Here is a 22,891-nt window from a genome sequence, read left to right as displayed (position 1 = left end):
TGATTGATGTGCTTCAATTTTATTGACCCTCGTAAACCAAATTCGGCCGGCACCAGGATAAAAATACCCGGAATGGAAGTCGATCCGAGCGTGCCTTCGGTCCCGGAGTCCCCGACCAGCACCAGGCGGCATGTACCCCATGGTTCATTGCACGTCGACCACCACACTCCAGTCGATCGGTGGACGTCCATCCCACGTCGCGTAATAGACATCGCACCGACGAATGATGCAACGACGTCCCTGACTTCCACGACTCCGTCACGACATGGCTTCCTGCGCTCTCTGAGTGCACCGATGTCGTACTTCTTCCCTATGAACCCTACATTTAGCAACGTTGCAATCGCCGCTACACCTGTGTCTCCAACGATCCAACTCCACCGTGACAACGAAGTATTCGACCATGACGAGCGCGCAACTCTCCTCCGAAACATCAACGCAGATGTCGACTACGAAGCCACAGAGCCAGGAGTACCACAGCATAGTTTTCATGTCGGCATGTCTGCATCGCTGCCATCTCCCATTCGCGCTGTGGGGGCCGATGCACCTGCCGACACCACCCCAGAACCGCCCGTCGCTGACGACTCAGGTGCGTCGTTGCAGCCGTCATGAAGATGCAAGACTTCTCACGGTTCATGGTCGTTGCATTCAGAAGAGCAATTGCGCACCGAACTGCGGCGGTTGTTTGGCCGTGTTCATCACATCGTGCCATTTGCGGTTCTGCTAGTGTTGTACTTTGCCTACGTCCACATCATTGGTACCGAACTCTGAATGAGATCGATCGCCATCAACTTTAAAATCGATCCAGGGATTTTCATCTTCGTCCTTGGTTGCACATCCATCATTGCGTTGGACCAGCGATTCCGTGCGCAAGTCGCGATGAAGGACAAAGCCAGCACGTCGGCCCTCAGCGGGATCTTCCTCGTCTCTGCCGTCGACGCATTTGCACTCTCAGCGCTCAACGGCGACCTCACGCCACTGCATACGCTGTGCAAGGCCGTCGCGGACCCGTCCAGCCTTGCCGACGTTGTCTGGACTGTCATGATCAACGGTGACCATTCCCACCATTGTCCATGTTGCTGACTTTCCGATCGTGCTAGATTTGATCTTGCGTCTCGCCAGCTTCATGGCCAAGATCGTTGTTGCCCTCGTCCAAGTGAATGGGTGCTGTCGGTATGTGAAACCAGCGACGCATCACCGCCGCAAGCGAAAGATGTATGCCGCGATCGAGCACCTATCGCTCCTTGTGCGGTCCTGCTGCGCCGCCTTTCCATGGTACGCGTTCTACAGCGCTGCCGAATCCAAGCACGTGGCCAATTTGTTCCAAGGCATTTACTCGATGTTCAAGGTACGTCCGCTGCGTCGTGCCGCGGGCAGTTGCCGATTCGCATGTGACGACCTTTTCTGCAGATTTATTTTGGAGTGGGGCAGTCAAAGAAAGTGGCCGCATGCATCCTCGCGGCGGTGACCCTCCACGTCGAGTACGGCACGTACGTGTCGTCGACCGATCTGGCCGAAATGTGCACCCCCGACTGCTCCATTTGCTACGACACCATGCAGACGCCGGTGCAACTCCAGTGCGCGCATTTGTTTTGCGAAGAGTGCATCGCAGAGTGGTTTGACCGGGAGCGATCGTGTCCCCTCTGCCGCGCCGACGTCCATGCGAGCGACGCGACGTCACCTGCCACCAAACCCATGTACTTGGACGGCAGCACAAGTCCCTTTCCTCAGTTTTTATAGGTGGTGTTTTCTCGTTAATTGGAATCGTCGGCATATGACGGCGAGGGATCGACGGCCACGATGACGTGACCAGGGTCGGCCGCCGCTCCAAACGTAAACGTACGGCTCAGGGTTCCCGTAAAGACCGCCCAGTCCCCGGCTTCAGCACGCGGACTGTGCAATGGGCTCGCGACGTCTGGTCGACCCGAGAACGCGCTTCCTGCCCGAGGCGACGATACAGGCATGTGATGCTGCTGGTGGGGCATCGCTTTGAACTGCATGCACACTTGCAAGTACACGTGCAGGACGGTTTGGTCCGTCGTGTCGACGGTCAGCATGACGGGGAGGACATCGTGCGACACGGGGCAGAGCGTCACAAGGCTGGGGTTGCCGCCCACGAGTGCAACGGCATCGTAGATGTCTCCGCCGCTCTGCGTGCGCGCGCTTCCTCGCAGGACGCGCTCGACGAACGACAGCGCGGTGGCTTCGCTATGTTGGCCACGAATGAGTGGATTCAGTGCAGTACCTGAGTACCTGCATCTGGCTAGTCGGGCGACAGGAGATGCCGACGTTCGTGGAGATAAAGGTTGGAGGTGCGGAAGTTGCTGCAAAAACGGCACGATCTTGGCCATGAGTGTGTGGACGACATCGTCGGACGATGTCACGGCAACGCCGTCGACCACGTATTTGTCCCGCGCGATGTCCTTGAACACTTGGAGCATCGACAGGTTCTTGCTGTCGCGCCGAGTAAGCCCGGCCTGCTTTTCTGCCTTTTCGACGACGCCGCGCTGCCACATCAGCGGGACGTGAACCGGACTCGATGCTGCCACAGCTGCTTTGTACTCGTCTGCCCGGCAGACGGACGTGAGTTGCGAGAATGCTGGCGGATGCCTCGACATACCGGCAGACGCAGCAGCCCCGACCGTGGCTTGCATGGCCAAGAGGTCGCTGCGCGCGACCGATGTCAGCGCGTCGATCCATTCCGCGTGCAACGCTTCGGTGGGCGCTTCTAGGACGAGAATCGTCGACCCCCCCGCACACGTGGGCAACGACAGCTCCACTTGCAACCGTGACGAGCCAGGAACCACAACGCTGCGCACGGTCGCTCCAAACACTTGAACGGGTTTCGTCACTCGGCTACCTTGCGATGGCTACGTGAATGCGATATACGAAACGACGTCAGGACTTTGGCGGTGTGCGGAAATGGATTACCGTGTCATGGCCGCCGTCGAGGATCCAAGCGAGTGATGCCGACAGCTTGGAGAGTCCAAATGGATCCGACGGCATGGGCGACGTCTCGTCCACGACTGTCGTCAGATCGAGTCGCCCGTGATCGTGGTGTAGGACTGCCCACACTTTTTGCCGTGACGCAGCGTGGACGTACAGGAGCTCGCCGGACTTGACAGCCTGACCAAGGCGATGAGTACGCGATGGAACGGATTGCGTTGAGTACCGTTGAGCCGTCGAGCTTCTCCAACGACAGCCCCTTGACAACTTGGACCAAATCCGTGCGTAGCATGTCCATGGCCGACGCATCCATGTGGCCGTCCCACCGCAGCCGCTGCACGAGGTACCACAAATTGCGCACACGCTGGCGGGTCTCGCTCTGCTGCTGCACCAGCTGCATAGACGCATGCAAGAACACTTTGTCATCGAGGGCTGGGACAGTCCATGCTCGTGACGCCTACGCGCACAAGCGTGAGGCGTCTTGGCGCGTCCCATGGACGTATCGTGCGGTGTACCATTTCCTTTGGCGAAACACGTGCGGCGATGTCGTCGACGACCTCTGCAGGTCGCGCGAACACACTGCTGTCGTCGCAAGAACCAGTTTGATCCATGGCACGGTGATGGCCGAGTGCAACGAATCCAACGATATCGTATGGTGAAACGATCGTGAAACGGCGTTGTCCCCCCATTCGATTGTGAATTCCACCGTACGAAGAGGGAACGAGAGGATGGAATTGTTGCGACATGGAATTTTTTGTGATGCGTGATGCAGACGAGGGTAGAATCCGCATGCACACACGTCCTCCTCCTTCTCGCGCGGTGAACTGAGTCGGTATGGATGGTGTCCAGCCAAGAACCAAGGCCGCTTCGTCGAGCAGTTTGGCACCGAGTGCTCTGTGCATGAACGGCGCATGGAGAAGTTGTTTCACAATGAGCATACAATGCTCCTCGACATTGCGTTAGCAGCTCGATTGCTTACACCTCCGCGGCACTCGACATCCCCAGCAGCACCGTCCTATCCTGGCCAAAGCGCCTTCCGCGCGGTCGGAAGCGCCGCGGTCGTCGGCATGGTCATCTTGTCGAGCCAATCAGCGCATGTGATTTTGATCCCCATCCAAATAAACGCCCCATACAAAACTGCAGTCACTTGGCGGTGGGAGAGTCACATTGGGCGACGACAACCATGAACGGAGACGGCGGGAACGAAGCGAGGACGCCGCCACAAGCGCTGTCCGCCATAGGACGGGCCCTTTACGAAACGTCCCTCTCGACAACGTCAAACCTCCCCAGCCACAAGCAACAACCGACACAACCTGACGGCACCGTCGCGACGACGCCGGCGGCCAAACGCGAGCGTGCGGACAGTCTGAAACAGATGCTTCCGCCACCCGCGGCCCAACGAGCCAAGGGAAAGGGACACAAGCCGAGTCCCATCGTGACGGCCAACCTCGATCACGCCCCGGCCGTGACAATAAGCTCTGCCCGCGGTGGCGACAAAAGCAACCCGCGACGGTGGTCCAAGGTGGAAGATGAGTCCCTTCGACTTGCTGTCGAACGAAGCGGCGAACGAAACTGGAAAGCTATTGCAGACCAAGTTGCCGGTCGCAACCACACACAATGCCTCCAGCGATGGACCAAAGTCCTCAAACCCGGCCTCATCAAGGTACTCGTCGCCGTGCTACATTCCCTGACCTGCCGTGTCTCTGCAGGGACACTGGACCCCCGAAGAAGACGCGAAACTTCGCACGCTTGTGGCTGAAGGTCGCAAGAACTGGGGGCAGGTGGCGTCGCACATCCCAGGCAGAACGTGCGTACTGGTGTCCATGCTTCCGCCTGCTTGGTTGCCGCGCGCGCTGACACACGTGGCTAGGTCAAAGCAGTGCCGGGAGCGGTGGTGCAACCACTTGGACCCCAACATCAACAAAGGGTGCGTGGGGCGTCGACCTCGATCTAAACGATTGAAATGGGTGCCCCCTGCAGGAACTACACGCGGGAAGAAGACCAGCTGATCGTGGACATGCAAGCCAAGCTCGGGAACCGATGGAGCGTGATCGCACAACAGCTTTCCGTACGTTCGAGGACGGCTTCCCGTTGGCATCTGACATAACGCGACAGGGCCGGACCGAAGATGCCGTCAAGATTCGGTGGAAGTCGCTCATGCGGACGCGTCGAAGCTCCCGTGGGAACGAAGACGACGATGACAGCGTCTCGGATGACGTGGACGATCCATCGCAGGCCAAACCATTGTCCACCAAAGCGCTCGACAAACTGCAGCCACAAGTCGTCGCCAAGGCGCGGTCAGCACCCGTCAAACCACCCCCGAGTCAGATCAAAGCCTCGTCGACGCAACCATCGCACCACCACCCACCCATGGCCTCCTCCGCGCCACCTGTCCCTACCACCACACATTTACGACAACCGCCTGACTCGACGGTGCCCCATCACCCAACGTACCCAGCGGCACCGACAGGACAGACTAGCAGCATGCGCCCGCCCACTGCCGACTTTTTGCACGAGGTAATTTGTCAAACGCGATGTCGGTGGGAGCTCACTCGAGTCATAGCAGCACTCGCGTCCACCAGGGACGCCCCACCCACCATTCAGCTCGTACAGTGGCCCCCGGCACGACCTGCGGCAGCCGCTGTCTAGCAATCCCCCTTTTGTTCACACTCAGCAATTCCATCCGCCTTCCACATCCGTGTACAAGTCGCCTTCGTATCCTCGAATGCCGTTCTCCATGCCGCCACCACCGTACCCTATGCAACATCCAAACCACCCCTACGATCCAGCGTACCCTGCTTCTGGTCCATCGGCGCACCCGACACTTCCGCCCGGGCTGCACCACCAGCTTCAACCACCGGCTCGGTATCTCCACCCATCGCACCTTCCACCTTCGGTCCATGCGTTGCCGTCGTCGTATCGCTTGCACGCGGCCGCGGCGGCAAGAGAGGAATGGGGCACTTCTCATGTCCCCCGATCGGCCCTCGTCCCGAATGAAGCATCGGCCGACTACGAACTCTTCCACCAACAGCGACTGCGCCTCATGGTACAAGAACGGGAGCGCGCCGGACCGACGCTCTCTCCCGCCGCGTCGCCTGGCCAAGCGATGCTTACCAAGGAGTTGGAGGCCAACAGCGAACGACAGAAACGACAAGCGATCATGCAGAACGGATGGAAGGACGCGGCAGCTGCGTCCGGCGATGGATCGCTGGCAGAGGACGCTGCGCCAAGTGCGGCGGCATACATTGACCAAGATGACATGGACCACCACGTGGCGTCTCGGTACGCCGAAGACATGGAGGACTCGGGTCAACACGACCATTCGAACCACCATCTTGCGGCTCATCACCACGCGATCGACGACTCGCCAGACGAAGATCCCGACGACGGCGCGTTCAGGAGTAGTTCGGGCGCTCGCCACATCGTCGTCGCGCTGCCACCGGTCGAGTAAAAAAGGCGCAAAGGGAACGTAATTGTCGAGTGTAGTTTGATTTGGTATGTTCAATGTCAGTCGTCATCCAGGGCATCGTCGTCGTCAAAGTCGTCATCGTCGTCTTCGATCGAAATTGATAGCTGCGACAGGCCGTACAAGAGAATGGCGAGGAACCCGCCGAGCAAGACGTTGCGCGTGCTCTTGTCATACGTGACGACGGCGTCGTGTGCCGTCGACGGGTCGGCAGCGGCCTGCGATGCCTTGACAACTTCCCTGCGTTGGACACCATTAGTGTTCAGTGCAAACCCTCCTGCCGACAGTACCGCTGGCTCCAGCTGAGACTGTGGAACGGCGCGACGTACGCCGCATGCGGCACAAGGTTGAAATCACCGGTGAGAAAAGCCGCGTCGAGGTTCGCAAACGCATTCGGGGTGTTTTGGCTACATAGCGCAGCATGTGCAGCCGAATCAAAGTAGACGTCGCGGACATGCGTTGCAAATTGCACGAGGCGCGGGCCATGGATAGCAATGACTTCGCGCAGTTGACCGTCGCTCAGGGCATCAACGACGTGGCCAAACACAACGGCATCCAGTGCCGACGGCCTGGACAGATCTCACATGAACGAACTCATGACGGAAGACTACGTACTCGTCGCCGAAGAAGAAGGAGCCACGATTCGCCGACTCTTCCAAGAACGAATTGAGCGCAACGTACGAGTCCCGCGCGGTGAGGTAAACGTGCTCCTTGGACAAGAGAGACGATGAGGCGTGGAATGCTGCAGTGTGGCGGGCGTGGAGGAGCTTTGGGACGATGCGGTTGAGGGGGAACGGCATCACGCGCTGCACGGCCGGACGCGTCACTTCGCTGTACGTGATGGGGTCCACCCATTGACAGTAGTCCAAGACCCGAGCGAGTTTTTCTTGTACAATGGCACGGAACGCGACAGATTCGGCGCGCTGCTTGTCCGACAAGTTTGCATCCAGGTCCTTGTAGTACTGCAAAGATTCCGCAGACGAGAAGTCAGGCATAAAACAGACGGAAAGGACACGTACCGTTTGAAGATGCAGAATGATATCTCCCGTGGGAACGAGGAAGTGGCCGTCGTTCAATTGCGGCAACATCCCTGGACAAGCGAGTGAGACTTGCCATAATGTGATCTGCAGAACACACATAGAACGATACAATACCTGTTGCCTCGTACTCCGGGTATCGGGCGTTCACCATGTGCAGCTTAATCTGTGCAAAACGCGCATACGCTTGAACTTCCCAAGCTGGAAAGAACTGATGGAGAGTTGGGAGTGCATTCCCACCAAGCTCTAAGGATGTCTTTGGCAGGACGCGGATCTTGCCGTCAAAACTGCGTGGATTCGCTGCTTTGCTTCGGTCGGTTGGGAGAAGCGTGTCATTGCGGTCTGGAAAGCTCAAGTCCACTTCTTCGAGCAGCCTCCCAACGCTGACGTCGGTCATCCGGTGCACGTTCAATGGAATGGCCGTGTGACCTTATTGTGATCCGGATAAACACCAACGATCCGGAAACGGTGGATTTTGAAAAATGCGATTTCGCGGGCACTTGACGGCCGCGTCCTTCCCGATCTTGATGGAGGTGTCCCAGTTCATGCAACGCGTGAGTAGCTCGGACATGTGCTTCGTCGTGCTGAACGAAGAGCGCATGTCCTTCGCTATGAAGACCAGCGGGGAAGACGTCCAGACTTTTGTGCACTTGAACATTGCCAAAGTGTTTGGTGACGTCGTGATCGAGAGTCGCGCCGACAACAACATTGCGTTTGCGCTTGGAATCGCCAACTTTTCAAGGGCTCTCCAGTCGGGGAAAGAGGCGAGTGGTATCATGCTACGATTACTCAAGCGTGACGGACGTTCGTTTCTCTCCTTGCGCGCGCGGGTGAGTTCTGTAGAGGAAGATCCCATCATCTCATGCGTTGCTTGCAGACGGTAGATCTTGATATCATTCAAAACATTCCTATCGAAGTCGTGTCAATGGCCACTGCAGAAAGCTACCGTGAGCCCAACATCCCTCCGCCCACCGTTGCTCTCGAAATGCCGCCGCTGCGCGCCCTCCGCACCATTACTGATCGACTCAAAGCGATGCAAAAGTTTCTCCTCGTACGGTTGATCCAACTCTAGGTCATTTTATTCATCATGGCTGCGGCCATTCTCGTAGGTCCAAGCTGGCATGGACGGCACCCTTCGTCTTCGTGTGCAGAGCGACACAATTGTGTTGCAGACGTTGCACACCAACTTGCGATGTCGGCCTGACTTAGCTGACGACCCCACTAGCAAAGATGGCGAAGAAGCCGATGGATACAACGTTGATGAGACCAATAACTTCGCGGCGTCGTCCGTGCGAGTAGACGCCCGCCACGCATCCAAGATGCTGTCCGTGGACGGAAATGCCGTGTTGACTGTTCTGTGCTGTACGTCATTTATGCTTCAATTCTTCCTTCCAGCTGCTGGCTTGCATGTCGTGCATCTTGCGGGCTTCGTGACGCGTCGTGACTAGGCTTAGTTGACCAACAAGCTCTGGTCGTACACGCAGTCTTAGTCGACGGATTCGGTTCCTTTACGTGCTACGTTCCTGTCGTCGCGATGCACTGACGGCACTTCACGAGAGCAAGTCGACTGATAAGCATCGCGTTCGTCCAGACGAAGTCTCGACCACCAACCACACAGTGATCGTATTGCACATTCCTATTTATCATTGGCAGCCCTTAGTTCCAAATGCTCGCGGTGCTGGCTGTGACTCGAGTGGTTGGTGGAAGGTGTTGGCAGGCAGTGGACGTTGACGTAGCGCGGCCGAAGCATGAGCAATCCCAGCACGACGAACACAATCCCCATCACACCAATGCAAGTGTACACGACGACGAGCGAATGAGAATCGTCTTGGACAGCAGTGCTTTCAACGATCGCAGAAGCCGGCGCGACGAGCTGTTGGATGTGCTTTCGGAGGTCGTTTGCCACGACGAGCGCGATGTTGGCGTTTTCGGGTGTCCACGTCGTCACAACGAAGTCAGTGGTCGAGTTCGCGTGCAATTCGAGGGCTTCCCTTGGCCCTGGCAAATGCAGAGCAACGAGGCATGACGAGCCAGCAACGACGAGTGGGGCGCCGTCGCTCCCTCGGACGGACGTGTCACATCCGTGGGTAGCCGTCTGCGCCGTCGATATGTTCAATGGACAAGACGTTTGGGCAACGGGCGCCGACACATAGTCCGGTACGGCGAATTGTACGCACGACACGTTCAGCGTCGAAGCTCGTCCTGCAGGTGCAAGCCCGAATGCTTCAGTGGTTCTGGCATGTCCAACACAATGATGCAAGAAGTTATACCTGAAGGTGGGAGTGCAGGGCAGCCAGCGTCCCCCACCAGCGCGACGGGTTGAATCGTGGTGAGAGATGCCGTCAGCTGGAGTAGTGTGTAGTCGTTTGAGAAGGGAAAGAGTTCCCGCTGGGGGATCACGCGGCTCACGGTCGCCATCGTGTGAGCAGTCATGTTGCCAAACATGACGTGGGCAATGCTTGACACCGCCGGCGTTGTAGATCGGTTCGTCGAAGCATTCTCGCCTTGCACCATCATGCACGCGGCCCCCGTGACCGCAAGCTACAAAAGGAGGCGGGCGCCGTGTCAACAAGGCCATTGCAATGCATCCTGGATCTGAAGAGGCACACGTACACTGGGATGGACAAGAGTCGCCGTGCACATGGAACCATCGCGAAGGACCAACCGACCCACGGCGACACTCCACGCCGGCAGCCCAGCCCTCGATCGGTGGTCTATTTGCAACACAGTGGCCGACGCGACCGGACAAAAGCACCACATGGCCACCAAGACGCACAAACGGCGGCCGACCATCGCGAGAACGTGGAGAATTCAACGATGGTTGCGGACGTCCTGTGTCATGGGAGGTGCTTCAACATAGCATCCGTTGACGAGGTTCCGCCCACCCCTGCCTCTGCATCTCATGCAACCGTCAACCGACTCGGACGTGATGCAGTGATGCCGTCGGGCGAGATGGAAGGATCGAACAAGAACGCATCGTTCGATGCAAAGTTCATTTCATGGACACACACGTCGTCCTCTTTTTCTATCTCCATCAACCAAATTCAACTTGAAATGGTTTCGACAAAGGGGGTCCCGGCCTTGGCGGCTTGCTCCGCCAACTGCTGCTGGCGCTCAATCTCGTCGTAGTCGATGTTGGCCACGATGTAGATGATGATGAGCGCGATCACGAGCATCTTGACCATTTGCTTGACGTCGCGACCAGTGATCGACTGGAACGACGCGATGAAAATCTTGGGCGCAAACATGAGCAGGCAAAGCTGGTCCCATACAAACGCGCCAACGACGTCGAGCGTCAAGATGCCCGTCAGAATCTGGGCGAACCGCGGGTCCGGCATGGGCACGATCTCGAGCACCTTGTTGAACAGTGGCATGGCTTCCGTGCAGAGCAAAAACACGCCGACCAGACTCACGCCGAGCGAGTAGAGCAGACCCGGGTTGTCCGTCATGCTCTTCATGAACGGGCGGCCCTTGTAGTTGACGGCGCACACACTGATCGTTTGGATGCCGTTGACGAGGAAAATGACGGTACTCATCACGTTCGGCTCAAACGAGTTGGGTTTGATGTGCGACTGATGCCGCGTGTCGCCCTCGACCGTGTACTCCTTGGCTAGGTTCGTCGAGTACACCATCACGCCCAGGTGGAGCGCAAATTGCCCGACCAAACTCGAAAACAGCGCCGGGTGAAAGATCGACGAGATCGGCCGCACCGAACTGAGCTCGGCCAGCGGCGTCGCTCGCGACAGCGTCACACTTGCCACCGTGCCCATCATCCCGAGCGCAATCATTTGCGAATTGGCGTACTTGACCTTGTCCAGGTACAGCACGGACAGCGAGTACGAGCTGATGAGGCAGTTGACGGCCAGAATTTGGTACATCTGGACGGTCGTGACAAGCGCACATCGGCCTTGGCGAATGATGTCGACACACCCCTTGATGGACGGCGCGCGGCTCGTAAATGGCGATGCAATCGAGGCGTCCCCGAGCTTCACCATGGGCAGCTCGCCTTCGTCAAAGTCTTCCATGTACTGCGCCATGACGGCGTTGTTGGCAAACTGCGTAAACTGACTGCCGCCCTTGGCCTTGCGTTCGTTTTGGTATGCCGTCGCTGCTTCTTTTTGGCGCTGGGCAAACGCGGCCAACGCTTTGATGCGAGCAAAGGACTCGCCGCGCGCTTCTCGTGCCTTGACGTCGAGCTCGATCTCTTCTTGTTGCTGCTGCTGCACCAACTTGCGCTGTTCAGGCGTGAGTGGCCCAAATGGGTTCAGCTTCTTCTGGGACTTGGCTTGTGCTGACAGCAAGAGTTCCACCAATTGTTCTTTTTCCGTCACATGATCGTGGTCGACCTTGAGGGCCACGAGCTTCTTCTTGAGCACCGATGCATGGAGCTTCAGCAGACCTTCCTTGGACAACTTTTCGACGACTGCGACGGTCTCAACCTTCTTCTCCTTCGCCACCACGCCCGTGATCGTCTTGTCGGCGTTGGCTGAGCCGAACCCGCTGAGTAACGCAACACCAACGTGCGCTTGTTTGAGCGCCCCCACGTCGTTCCCACCGTCACCGCACATGAGCGTGAAGTGGCCGCAGCTCTTCAATGACGTCAGCACACGTTCCTTAAGCTCCGGCGTCATGCGCGCAAACACGCGGATGAGCTCCAAGTTCTTCCAAACACCACCATTCACTTCCTCCGCGCGGACGAGCGCTGCACCATCCATGCACAAGTCGTACGTTTTCGCCAAGGTTTCCACCGACTGACTGCCGTAGGCCGCAACAGGCACGTCGTCGGCCGAGTTCTTCCATTCAAACAACACGTCGCTGCCGGACAACATGAGCGCCGTACGCGTGATGATCCCGACTTCTTTGGCCACGTGCACCGCAGTCAAGGTCGAGTCCCCCGTAATCATGGCCACCGTGTGCGAACTCTCCTTGAGCTGCTTGAGGATGTCCGCACTGTCCTTGCGCACTACAAAACTTCCAACATGAGCCGCACGAATGATCCAGATCAATGCTGCACACACAGTTTCCACGAGCCATTTCATCCAAGTCATTGCATCCAGAGCTGCGGCAATCATTTGTTCAGGCATCCGGCACTTGTGCCACAAAACAAGTTAATTCATATGCACAGCACGTACCCAGGCACTGGTAGGCGGCAAACCCGGCAAACGTGAGGTTGCTTTCGGCCCACTCGCGGGGTTTGTGCGCTACGTCGTGCTCCGACATGCTGCCTTCAACATCGCGGAACGCCAGGGCGAGGACGCGCATGCCACGACGGGCCATATCTTCGTACGTGGGCCAGAACCACGCAGGCAAGTCCTTGGTCAGCTTGGAGATGGCTTCCGGACTGCCCTTGACCAGCACGCGAAGGCGGGTGGCGCCGAGGCCGCCAAACTGGATGCGCGTGACGACACTCATGCGCTGGAGCTTCGAGGCAAAGTGGTTACGGTGCAAAATGTGCACTTTGACGCCTTTCGTGTCGATCACGGTCGGGTCCCATCCGCGCTCGGAACTCTTGGCGTTGGGAGTGCATTGCTTGGTCTTGGGGTCGTACGTGAAATCGATCGCGCGAAGCGACGCTTCTTCCACGGGGTCCCCGATCATCTTGCCATCGATCTCGACGAGCGAGTGGCAGCCCTACACACTTGCGTCAGCCACGGCACAGGCACAATGCACGTACCGCGAGGACGAGGCACGCATCGACGTGCGACTGGAGCATGGGCTGATGCGGCAACACGGCTTTCGATTCGTTCTGCTTTCGATCGTTGGACACAACGCCGACGGCAGTGAGTTGGTCCGTCGTGATCGTACCCGTCTTATCAAACAAACAAATGTCGACTTTGCCAGCGAGGGATATGCGAAATGGTTCCGTGCAAAAGATGGAGAGGCGGACAAGCGCCAGCAGCGCCGTGTTCACCGCCATCGCGGTCTGCATCGGGAGTTCCGCCGGGACGACGCTCGTGATGATTAAGACACAGCGAAGGATCAGCTCAAACGTGACCCGACCCTTGCGCGCGATCCCTTCGCGCAATACGTAGCCCGAACTCGCGAGGGCGAAAAAGACCAGCAACGCCGCGAGTCCGACCGCGTCCCACGTGTTGCCCGTCACTTTCCCACTCGAGTATTCGATCATGCGAACCAACTTGCCTTGGGAGGCGCTGAACCCCGTCCGCAAGACGTAGACGAGGACGCCGTTGTCCGGAGTCGACGGGACTCCGCTTTGGGTCGCGTTGGTCCGGCCGTCGTGCTGCATGATCGTGGTGCCGCCAAAGAGCAGATGGACCTTGTGACCGGCCTTCATGTCGAGTGACGCGGCCAAGTCTTCTGCGCTCATCTTTTGCCCGATCGCTTCCTTCATTTGAGGGACGCTTTCACCGGTCAGCGTAGCTTCGTTTGCGACGGCATTCCCTTGCAAAAGCAAGCAATCGCACGGGACCGTGTTGTCGCCTTCGACATTGCGCTTGAGCGAGACGACGTCTCCAGGCACGAGCGACGACGTGCACACTTCGACCCACGCATGGTTGCGGTACACAAACACGTTGCGAAGCGCGTTGCCCATGCCGCGCAGTGTCTGGAGGTTTTTGAGGCGGGAAAACACCGTGACCCCCTCGAACATGAGGATCATGACGAGTGTGAAGAGCGAGTACTGCCAGTACTCGTCCAACATGTACAGCAGCACGGAGAAGATCTGAAATACCGTAAGCGGCTCCACGAGCTGTTCCTGGTACATCTTGATGAACGTGGGCTGCGGGATGCTGAATTCATTGCGACCGTATAAGTCCAGCAAGCGGCCGTACACGGCTTCGTTGGGGATGCCCGTTGCGTTGACATACGTGGCGACGGAGTCGGTGACTGGCGCCTTCAGCTTGCGGAAGCAAATCGTGCCGTCATCCTTGGACAGTTCACCGACGTACTTGTGCTTCTGAAACATGAAGAAAGGTGCGCTCTTCTCGCCCGTGCTCAGCACATGCTGTTCGAGCGGCACGATGACACTCTTCCCACGGTATGCTCGAGGAACGACCTTGACAAAGGTCGCGTCGGACAATGTGGTCACGGGCGTGTACTTGATGAAGGTGAGTACACGCGTCGACCACACTTGCATCAGACGCATGAGGATGTGCAAGCAGAGGATGGCGAGGAGACAGAGCAACGGGACGATCCCTGGTAAGAACGGGTTCGGCAGCGGGGGAATCTGCACGTCGTCATGTCCGGCAGAGCTATCACTTGCAGCGGCCGCCGAAAGCGCTGACGCAGCAAGGCCCGTCAACACTTCTTCTGTCGGGGGGTTCAGGATGCGCTGAATGTCAAATCCTGACTCCTCCAGTTCCTCCAACGCAATCGAGTACGGCTGACCGATTGTCTGGTAGCACCAGATGAGGTTGTACACGTGCATGAGCACGAACGGCACATGCTCGAGGCCGTACTCGAGGTTGCCGATGTTGGTCCGGCGGCGATGCAGCGACAGCTGCGTGATGCTGCGCCCTGTCCACGTCAGCATGGCCATGACGACGACGTTCCAAAATAACACTGAAATGAGCGATGTCCGCATCCGATAACGTCCGGATAACGAAGGCTGAGTGGTGCGACGCTTCCTGCCCTCACGATCCAGGTAAAGACACGATGGCGCAACCGACGGGAAGATTTGGCGCCGCCATCGACCGCCAAGCAGGTCGATGGATGTTGGAAAATGGCACGAATAGAATGGCTCTATACTTGGCGTGCGTGGTGAACAGGTTTGCGACTCTGCCTAAGCAAACGTTTGCCAGACGGAGGCGATTGGAGCGACCCACGGCTCCCATCGTCCGTGACAAGTATGCGTCGCTCACGATTGATAACGATGGTCGCAGTGTTGAAAAGATTTGTCGGTGGAATGCACCAATATGTGCATTGGTCGGGTAATGGGCTGGCGGCGAGAGTCGCCTCATGTGTCGACACTGGCTGATTCTGCTTTCACGACGGCGGTGGGCGTACGTGTGTACACGCCATCGCTGGATTCAGCCTTTTCAACTTTTAAGTTGCTCGTCTACGGGTGCAATGAGATACCTCGGGATATCGTGGACATGGCTCGTACCTGCTTCGGGGTGCTCGTGCCGTCCGAATCCGAGTCAAAGTCGCTCTCAGTGTAGCGACACAACTCATCGACCAAGCACCTATGCACGTAACATCCATCGCATAACGTTGACCTTCATCTGATCAATCGAGAACGCGAGCCAACAACATCGAACGTACTCGTTTTCGCTGGAGACGTAGCTAATCTTCTGCTTCACGGCAGTGTATCGCCGAGCAAGGTCGACGTGATCCTGCACGCTTCGTCAGATTCGCCAAGCGACACCTCCTTTCATTTATCCACTTACGTCTTGAAGGGCTTCGTACAGCTGCTTCAAGCACGCATACCTCGCGGCCTTGTCGGCCATAGCAGTCGCGGCACGGGCGGTGTCCATGTTGGCGAGATATCCGGATATTTGAAAACTTATCCGACTCTTTGGGAAATATCTCAAATTCAACCGTCCGTGATGGCGTGCGGGGGTCTGTGCGCGTCGAAATGACGAGAACTAGCCAAGCTTACATGCTGACTGAAGTTCACGATTGGTGTACAAGCAGTGGAGAGGACTCTCACATTCCCTGCGCCAATCCTGAAGCAATATCTGTGGAGCACAAAGATTCTGTTGCTGCCATACATCGACTTTACGACACATTGTGCTGCTATCCTTGCAAGATCGCCGTTCGCTGTTGCTGAATCAACTCGGACGTTCGTCTAGATAGCGCAGATGGATAGGGTCGTGCATGAGGCCAGGAGACGTACCTTTGCATGGACACGCGGCGGGACTGACGCAAAGGTGTCGACGCCTTCCCATTCGTTTCGAGCGCCAACGGAGCCAAGGATGGAGTCAACGAACACGACGATGGCGTTGAAGGGACGAGAAAACTGCTGTGACGCGACATGGACGCGATGCGGTTCACGCTTACAAGACAACGTCAGTCCTTTTATCCTTCCAACGGTTCCAGAAATGATAACGCACCTGCCCCAGCTGCCTGTCGCCGCGCTCTGCTTGAGCTCGAGCTTGCCGTTGCTGAGGCAGAGTAGCCGCATCAATTGGAGACACAGATCTACACAACCAGAACTCGACAATTCGCATCCCCCTGTGCCCTTTTCTCGTACCTGCCGTTTCGCACTTGAGGATCAAGCTGGAGTTTGCGCCAAACCCGAGCACGAACGACGTCTTGGCGATCGAGCTGAGGCCATCAGAGCCGACAGCAGCCCCTTCCTCGTCCAACAGACTGCGGACATACGTGATGAGTTTGGTCGGGTAGGTTGCAAGCAGGTCCGGGTCTTCGTCGTAGAGGTGGACGGCGAGCGAAAACACAAGCAATCGACTGCCCGTCAAGACAAAATACTAAGCCATGTCAGACCGATGTTCAACGACGACACGTGGTCAAGAGCACACGTACATTTGCGACCCACTTGGAGCCATCCCATTCTTGCATGTTGGCGGCAAACTGCACGCTCAGTTCAATTTGGTTGCGCAGCAGCGCTTCGTTCTCTTTCTGGGACGCAAACGTGCTGCTTCTCGAGATGAGGACGCCGCCGTGGTCCATGCGATTCCCGGTCGGGTTAAACGTCCGCTTCACGTCCAGAAGCAGAGCCCGCCACGCAAGCTACGACACACTCGTTCGATACCACAACACGTGAACGAGGAAGAAGCGTCGTACCGTTGCGGCGTCCGACTCGGCAACGAGGACAAGCGTTGTGTTGGCAAACTCGAGCGCGAGTGCGTTTTCAGGACAGTTGGTCGTCACAAACCGCACGTCCACAAGCGCGCGGCAGTCGACGACTCCGTATCGAATGGCCGACGGCTCGTTCGGAAGCAATTCGTGCTTGTAGATGGACAATTCGCTGCCGTACTGGACAAAATACCGACGGCGCAGGCGCTGCTTGGTTGATGCCATCCGGTAGTAAAGCCAGCCGCGGGCGTTGCCAGGGACGAAAGGGGCGAACGACGGCTACAGGCAAACCATCCGTCAACTTTCCTGCCGTCAACCACTGCATCGTCTCGTCACAAACGATAGGCACAACAGCGATGAATGAACGGGGGACTTCCAACGCACCTCGGCCTCTTGGAAGAGCGACGTTTTCATCAACTCCTGCGGAAACACCGCCACAGTCGTTGGCGGCGCCAAGTTTGTAGACGCGTGCGGGTTGGTAGTGGTGTTGGTGCAGCAGTGGAAAATGTCATGGGCCCACGTCTTCATCTCGGCCTCGTCAAAAAACGACATCGACAGCGTGTGGACGGCCGCTTCGTCGCCTTCGTCGTCCTCGTCGGGCGCTTCGTCGCATTGCAGCGTCAGTTGATAGAAGTCGCCACGTTTGTCCCGGCCCGTGACCTACACACCGACGCCGCCGCCTCAGCATGCTTTCAACCCAGCACGAGCCTCCGACCTTGGACATGAACATGTTGACAATTGTGTCCAACGCAATCACGGACAGGACCCGGCCGTGGTGATCGGCGCGGTCGGTCGACACTACGAGTTCGTGGTTCTTGAGGCAAATGTACCGCTTTCGGTGGACTTGGAAGAGCGGGTCCAGCTTCCAGATCCATCCTTCGTTCGGGAGTTGGCTCTCGAGCAGCCCCGTCGACGTATTCGTCGTCAACACCAAGTGGCTGCACGAACAAATGGCCAACATCCACACCTTGACGTCGCCCTTATCGCGGCACGTCAGGCGGAGCGAGGAGTTGTCAGCGAGCACCACCACGACGGTCGTCTCATTGTCAGCATGCACGTGGCGGACGTCCGTCAGCACAATTGCGTCCAGCGCATCGCCCCACTCAGCATCTAGATCCTCCTCCGACTCGTAACAGCTCAGCACGCCTTGCACGATGCAAGCGTACACATCTTGGCCGTTGCGACGAACCCATCCCCGGGCACGGGCTACGCTGTCCCACGCCGCAGCAACTTGACCGACCTACGCGCCAATGAGCACGGCAGAGGTGCGGAAGCAAGACGTACGGGAGATGGAGGAGGATTCGACTCGAAGCTCGGTCGATGCACGAACTTGCCAGTCGAGAGCGCCGGCAATGGCGCCGGTGCGTCCTGGACGTAGTAATCGGACGTCCACACGAGCAACGACAGCCACGCTTCCTTTTGGGCGTACGTCAGCGCGACCAGCTACGTCATTCCACGGGTCACACTCGGTGGTTCGAATCGAGCTAAAAAGCACCGTGAACACATCGTTGGTTGCCGTTTTGAGCTGAATCGTGTGCTCCATCGTGTCGACCGACGAAGGGTTGCCCTCCACAACGTCTTGAATTTCGCTCAAGTCGATCTTGGAAGCACACAGCGTTGTCCCCTACAAACAAAACTCGCACGATCGCCTCCCTTCTCGTCCATCCATCTCTCGTACGTCAAGCTGCGGGGTATGGTACTTGTACAAGTACAAAAACTGGTCGCGCAAGATCACATAGCGGGCGTGATATGCCTCCCGGCCGAGGACACCCGGTTTCTTTGCAAAAAACCAACCTATATGGGCAAACACGCTGTGGGTCACCATGTACGATGCGGTTTTGGATCACACCTTGAGTGTACGCAGCTTTCTGGTCGAGGTGGAGATCGCCCAAGTGCCGACTCGCGCCCCATTCGGCGTGGAGGGCGACAAACATGTCGTCCGAGACGGCGTTCGTGAGCGGGAGACCGGGGGGAGTCCATTCGGAAACGGATTCAATCGTCACGTCAATGTCTTCGCCAGGCCCGAGGCATTCTTTCGCCACGCGCTCGATCGCACGGGTCCACTTGATGCCCTTCTGCTCGGAATCGAAGCGCAGCACGACTTCCCGACGGTACTTGTGGCCGCCAGTGGACGGCAACAGAACAATCAGCTCCAAGTACCACCAGTCTTGGAACTTGCTCAGCGATATGTCCTGGATCGACTCGCATTGCACCGTCCCGACACGGACGTCGTCGCGGTAGAATGCGAGCTTCCCGTACGAATGCAGCTGCACTGTGCGCGGTTGGAAGGTGGGCGTCAAGTCGCCGAGCTTCATCATGTCATGGCCTTCCAAGAGAATCGTGTTTCGCTACCATGCCATCCCATCGTGCTTTCTCGAGCCGTTCCTTTTTTGCGATCACAAACCAATCTTACCTTGGGTGGTTGCTCGATGATCATCAATGGGTGGACAGGAATCGTCGACAACACGGACGATGTCGACGCTTTCTTGGCAGCCTTGTCAAACAACGGAGCGTTCTTTAGCAGGTCCAGCCAGTGCCACAGCTCGGCAGGAAACTTGACGAAGAACGTGAGCATCACGTGCTTGCCTTCGAGTGTCAACCCGAACGCTTTGGCGTCACCCGGCGCCTTTCGCTTGTCTACGACTGGATTCTCACGAACGCGCTCGATCCAACCAAGTGGACTGGCATACCATGCACGGCGCGAATGTCCGACACTTCGTCGAGCGACAGAGTCAAGCACGGGCGGTCGAGGTGTCCGGTGTGCATGCCTGGCTTGTACAAATATACTTTGGACCCTTGCAGCTGCAGCAGTCGTGTGCGGCACCGCGTTGTGGCTACGTCATTGTGTTCGGCCGTTGGAAAATCCTCGGATGGACGCAGATCCAGCAAAATGTACCTGGTTCTTTGGCAAGGACCCAGCCCTGGGCCACACGCTGGGGGTGCTTCGTCGGAGGCCCCTCCAGCCGAGAGAACCGCAGCGTCAGCGGGCGCGATGCCGTTTGGATCTCATGGATCGCCATGTCGAACGTCGTGTTGGTCGTGACCGGGTGGTCTTGGATGCTCACGAGCAAGTCGCCCACTTTGATTGCGCCTGTGGCTTCCGCCAAGCCCACCCCGCCTTCCGGGGGTTCGCGGAAGCCCTTGACCACGATGGCATCGTCCATCGTGCCTACACGGCATGTGTCGGTTCCTCGATCAAAACAGAGCAACGTACTTTGGAGCAAGAGGTTTAGGCTGCCGGGTGAGTCGAACGTGACCGTCACGATCTTCTCGCTGACACTCATCACACGCAGCTTTTCGTCCATGTCGCGCTCTCGGTCGTCCATTTCTTCGTCAAATGGCGCGAGCACCGGGTGGAACGAGTTGGCGGACGGCGTGTAGTTTGCGATTTGCGACGGCTGGCGAATGTAACTCATGCGGCTGTGAGGAGGAATCACGGAGCTGCCGCGAATGACGGCAGATTCGCGGCGCTGCATCATCTTTGGCTGGTACTCTCCGCGCAGCTACGTTGCGTCGGTGACGAGGCCGCAGAGCAAAAAAGGGAATGTTACGTACAACGAGCGTCAGCACAGTCGCCCATCGAACCATGTCTTCGCGCGTCGTCGCGGCAATGGTGTAGATGCGGTCTGCACACACGAGATCCAGAGCATGGTCAGGAGCGTCGGCGATGCTCGACGGCAGGACGGCGTTCACTGACGTCAAGTGGATCGACCCGAGCTCTTGGTCGTCATTCTTCGAGCGAAAGTATCGCAACATCATTCCGTCCAAGACAAACCATCGACTGCGGTACGTGTTGCCTGGCAAGTGCCACCGCAAACCCCGCAGGCTCGTTTGGATCAACTTTTTGCCTCCAGCCCCCATCTTTTGCATCTTGCGCTTGAAGTCGGGCTTCAAGAGGAAGCCGCATGGGTTCTCTAGCCAGTCTTGGTGGATCGCGCCCGTTATCTGTGCTTGGTGCACCTCCCGCGACAGCTTCTCGTACGCATTCTCGTCCTGTTCGGCCATCTTGCGACGACAGCGCAAGTCGCCCAGTTGTCCCTGTTACGTACGATAATCGGATGCGTGTCCGGATACAATCCATGTATCTCCAGAGTATCGTGAGATTTTAAATTATTTTGAATGTACCTCTTGCACTGGAGATGATTATTTTAAATGCATTTAAAATATGATGAAGCTGACGCGACAACTTTCAACGTGTGACAACGGTGGCACGGTGGTTGCTGGGGACGCAATCGAGGAAGGTTATGCAGAGGAGGTTGTCTGTGCGCGAGGGCATCATGATCATGTTCATTACACGTCTTGAGCGGGATGCAAGGGGCGTAACTGGATGGCGTGCATTGGTTCATCGAGGGCGAGCGTCCGGGTGTCGTAGATCTTCGAGTACATGTGCACCTCGTCGCAGAGCGACGTGAGCCATCTAGATATTGAAGATATCAGGATGCACAGTGACTGGAAGAGCTTGCATGTACTTGGCGTGTTGGATTGCAGCCCGTTGGATGCGCTGTCGACCATGGACCCACTTGGCAATCTGTTTCTCGTAAATCAAGGCGCACTGGTGCTGCCGAAGTCCCCCTGGCGTTAACGTCGGTGCTGCAGCAAATAGAGGAGCTCTACAAAATCGCATGAATGCACTTGGTTGGCATTTCGATGAGAAGGTGGGCTCGATCGTACCGATACGACCAGAATCGTTCGCCTTGTCGCACGTCTACAGATGGCAGGGATCGACCAAGAGGTGGAATTCCCACAGGGAAGGTATCGACGCGAGGTAACCTAGTTCCGACATCGTTGAGCCAGTCGTCGGTCAGTTGATGGAGTGCGTCCGAGATGGTCGAGTCGTCCGTGGACAGGACGCTCTCAATGTCTTCAAACTCCATCGCCGACGATTCCTCGTCTGACAACGAGAGGCAATCTGGATCTAGCATCCTGCTGCGTACTGGACTCGCTCTTATTCCCCATGCAGTCCCATGAATGCAACGTACACATGACGTCGATATGGCTGACCTTGTCCATACGAGCGCGCAGTCGTTGTTCGGTCGTATGGAGTTGGCGGACGTTTTCGTTCAACGATGCGATGTTCTACGTCCAGCATTTAGTCAAGTTCGCCACGGTTCAAACTTACGCTGTCCAAGATTCGTTTCATTTCCTTTAGAGCAACTGAGCTTTGACCTGTCGTGTGCTCATGCCTCCACGCGTCCTTCTCCGACTTCATCTTTTGCGTCCGTGAACGAAGGTCACTCTTTTGCCGCGCAACAAGATCCAGTGCCCTGTCGATCATATCGCGCTCCATTACCACTCGCTCGTGCCATTTCTTGGCGTCTTCGTCATCGAATGGAATGGACGAAGATGTGGACAGTCGTCGGTCTGAGGGTCTTGTTGGCATTGGATCCTTGAGTGTTCTCGCATGGTCGTGATATAACCTGCCACATTCGTCGTCGTCATCGGGTTGCAGCAACTTCTCCAACTGCGATATGTGCATCTTGAGCTTTGAGATCTCGACGTGTTGTCCATGGCACAGGAGCTCCCAGTCGGTCTGCATGGGCGACGAGCGGTGCTGTTCGTTCGGCTCTGGCACGGATCGGACCATGTCGTTTGAAATGTGATCGAGGTATCCTATCGAATATCAGAGAATCGTCCTTTTCACTTGACTTTTGTATTTAAGTGTAGGTTATTGATTGTATAAACGAATCAATTCTTGAGGTTGGGACGTCGAGCCGAATATCTGTATAAA

The 22,891-nt window shown here is 57.2% G+C and overlaps 10 protein-coding genes across 12 annotated transcripts; 3 read left to right on the top strand and 7 right to left on the bottom strand.

Moving 5' to 3' along the window:
- The first annotated feature begins 46 nt into the window (after positions 1 to 46).
- Positions 47 to 1,858, top strand: H310_01980 (hypothetical protein). The gene is made up of 5 exons (XM_008865341.1): positions 47 to 586; positions 650 to 754; positions 806 to 1,048; positions 1,098 to 1,345; positions 1,408 to 1,858. Exons 1-5 carry the CDS (start codon positions 73 to 75, stop codon positions 1,735 to 1,737), a joined length of 1,440 nt encoding a protein of 479 aa, XP_008863563.1. The 5' UTR covers positions 47 to 72; the 3' UTR covers positions 1,738 to 1,858.
- On the bottom strand, positions 1,752 to 3,554 carry H310_01979 (hypothetical protein; the record flags this gene model as incomplete). Its single annotated transcript, XM_008865340.1, has 6 exons — positions 1,752 to 2,205; positions 2,251 to 2,563; positions 2,618 to 2,867; positions 2,929 to 3,123; positions 3,170 to 3,400; positions 3,459 to 3,554. 6 exons carry the CDS (start codon positions 3,552 to 3,554, stop codon positions 1,752 to 1,754), a joined length of 1,539 nt encoding a protein of 512 aa, XP_008863562.1.
- A 537-nt stretch (positions 3,555 to 4,091) lies between these two features.
- On the top strand, positions 4,092 to 6,534 carry H310_01978 (hypothetical protein). Of its 3 annotated transcripts, none has more exons than XM_008865339.1 (6): positions 4,092 to 4,606; positions 4,653 to 4,724; positions 4,814 to 4,870; positions 4,924 to 5,011; positions 5,059 to 5,460; positions 5,510 to 6,534. In XM_008865339.1, the coding sequence occupies exons 1-6, from the start codon at positions 4,473 to 4,475 to the stop codon at positions 6,392 to 6,394; spliced, it is 1,638 nt and encodes a 545-aa protein (XP_008863561.1). In that variant the 5' UTR covers positions 4,092 to 4,472; the 3' UTR covers positions 6,395 to 6,534. The 3 variants fall into 3 exon arrangements, with proteins under 3 accessions (XP_008863561.1, XP_008863560.1, XP_008863559.1); XM_008865338.1 differs by having other exon boundaries at positions 4,653 to 4,750; XM_008865337.1 differs by having other exon boundaries at positions 4,653 to 4,750; positions 5,507 to 6,534.
- H310_01977 (hypothetical protein) lies at positions 4,885 to 7,868 on the bottom strand. The gene is made up of 5 exons (XM_008865336.1): positions 7,564 to 7,868; positions 7,429 to 7,499; positions 7,025 to 7,371; positions 6,700 to 6,978; positions 4,885 to 6,649 (listed from the first exon to the last, which is right to left on the bottom strand). Exons 1-5 carry the CDS (start codon positions 7,841 to 7,843, stop codon positions 6,451 to 6,453), a joined length of 1,176 nt encoding a protein of 391 aa, XP_008863558.1. The 5' UTR covers positions 7,844 to 7,868; the 3' UTR covers positions 4,885 to 6,450.
- Positions 7,869 to 7,928: 60 nt separating this feature from the next.
- On the top strand, positions 7,929 to 9,098 carry H310_01976 (hypothetical protein; the record flags this gene model as incomplete). The annotated part of the gene is made up of 4 exons (XM_008865335.1): positions 7,929 to 8,276; positions 8,324 to 8,497; positions 8,556 to 8,808; positions 8,895 to 9,098. The coding sequence occupies 4 exons, from the start codon at positions 7,929 to 7,931 to the stop codon at positions 8,987 to 8,989; spliced, it is 870 nt and encodes a 289-aa protein (XP_008863557.1). The 3' UTR covers positions 8,990 to 9,098.
- On the bottom strand, positions 9,083 to 9,963 carry H310_01975 (hypothetical protein; the record flags this gene model as incomplete). Its single annotated transcript, XM_008865334.1, has 2 exons — positions 9,083 to 9,648; positions 9,717 to 9,963. The coding sequence occupies 2 exons, from the start codon at positions 9,961 to 9,963 to the stop codon at positions 9,083 to 9,085; spliced, it is 813 nt and encodes a 270-aa protein (XP_008863556.1).
- Positions 9,964 to 10,361: 398 nt separating this feature from the next.
- On the bottom strand, positions 10,362 to 14,954 carry H310_01974 (hypothetical protein). The gene is made up of 3 exons (XM_008865333.1): positions 13,121 to 14,954; positions 12,579 to 13,077; positions 10,362 to 12,409 (listed from the first exon to the last, which is right to left on the bottom strand). Exons 1-3 carry the CDS (start codon positions 14,942 to 14,944, stop codon positions 10,491 to 10,493), a joined length of 4,242 nt encoding a protein of 1,413 aa, XP_008863555.1. The 5' UTR covers positions 14,945 to 14,954; the 3' UTR covers positions 10,362 to 10,490.
- A 314-nt stretch (positions 14,955 to 15,268) lies between these two features.
- Positions 15,269 to 16,063, bottom strand: H310_01973 (hypothetical protein). Its single transcript, XM_008865332.1, has 4 exons — positions 15,795 to 16,063; positions 15,670 to 15,740; positions 15,512 to 15,590; positions 15,269 to 15,463 (listed from the first exon to the last, which is right to left on the bottom strand). Exons 1-4 carry the CDS (start codon positions 15,879 to 15,881, stop codon positions 15,362 to 15,364), a joined length of 339 nt encoding a protein of 112 aa, XP_008863554.1. The 5' UTR covers positions 15,882 to 16,063; the 3' UTR covers positions 15,269 to 15,361.
- Positions 16,058 to 21,201, bottom strand: H310_01972 (hypothetical protein). Its single transcript, XM_008865331.1, has 17 exons — positions 20,719 to 21,201; positions 20,378 to 20,666; positions 20,060 to 20,332; positions 19,854 to 19,997; positions 19,577 to 19,800; positions 19,013 to 19,511; positions 18,842 to 18,957; positions 18,659 to 18,787; positions 18,448 to 18,606; positions 17,879 to 18,403; positions 17,548 to 17,823; positions 17,152 to 17,442; positions 16,891 to 17,097; positions 16,601 to 16,835; positions 16,461 to 16,548; positions 16,244 to 16,402; positions 16,058 to 16,195 (listed from the first exon to the last, which is right to left on the bottom strand). Exons 1-17 carry the CDS (start codon positions 21,166 to 21,168, stop codon positions 16,144 to 16,146), a joined length of 4,116 nt encoding a protein of 1,371 aa, XP_008863553.1. The 5' UTR covers positions 21,169 to 21,201; the 3' UTR covers positions 16,058 to 16,143.
- An 85-nt stretch (positions 21,202 to 21,286) lies between these two features.
- Positions 21,287 to 22,779, bottom strand: H310_01971 (hypothetical protein). Its single transcript, XM_008865330.1, has 5 exons — positions 22,283 to 22,779; positions 22,143 to 22,239; positions 21,835 to 22,096; positions 21,633 to 21,773; positions 21,287 to 21,580 (listed from the first exon to the last, which is right to left on the bottom strand). The coding sequence occupies exons 1-5, from the start codon at positions 22,745 to 22,747 to the stop codon at positions 21,454 to 21,456; spliced, it is 1,092 nt and encodes a 363-aa protein (XP_008863552.1). The 5' UTR covers positions 22,748 to 22,779; the 3' UTR covers positions 21,287 to 21,453.
- Between the last annotated feature and the right edge of the window lie 112 nt (positions 22,780 to 22,891).

This window comes from Aphanomyces invadans (assembly GCF_000520115.1).
Source record: "Aphanomyces invadans strain NJM9701 unplaced genomic scaffold supercont1.3, whole genome shotgun sequence".
NCBI classification, from domain to species: Eukaryota; Oomycota; class Saprolegniomycetes; order Saprolegniales; family Verrucalvaceae; genus Aphanomyces; species Aphanomyces invadans.
The sequence above is the reverse complement of the archived record's forward strand: the minus strand, read 5'-3'. Positions and strand labels throughout refer to the sequence as shown.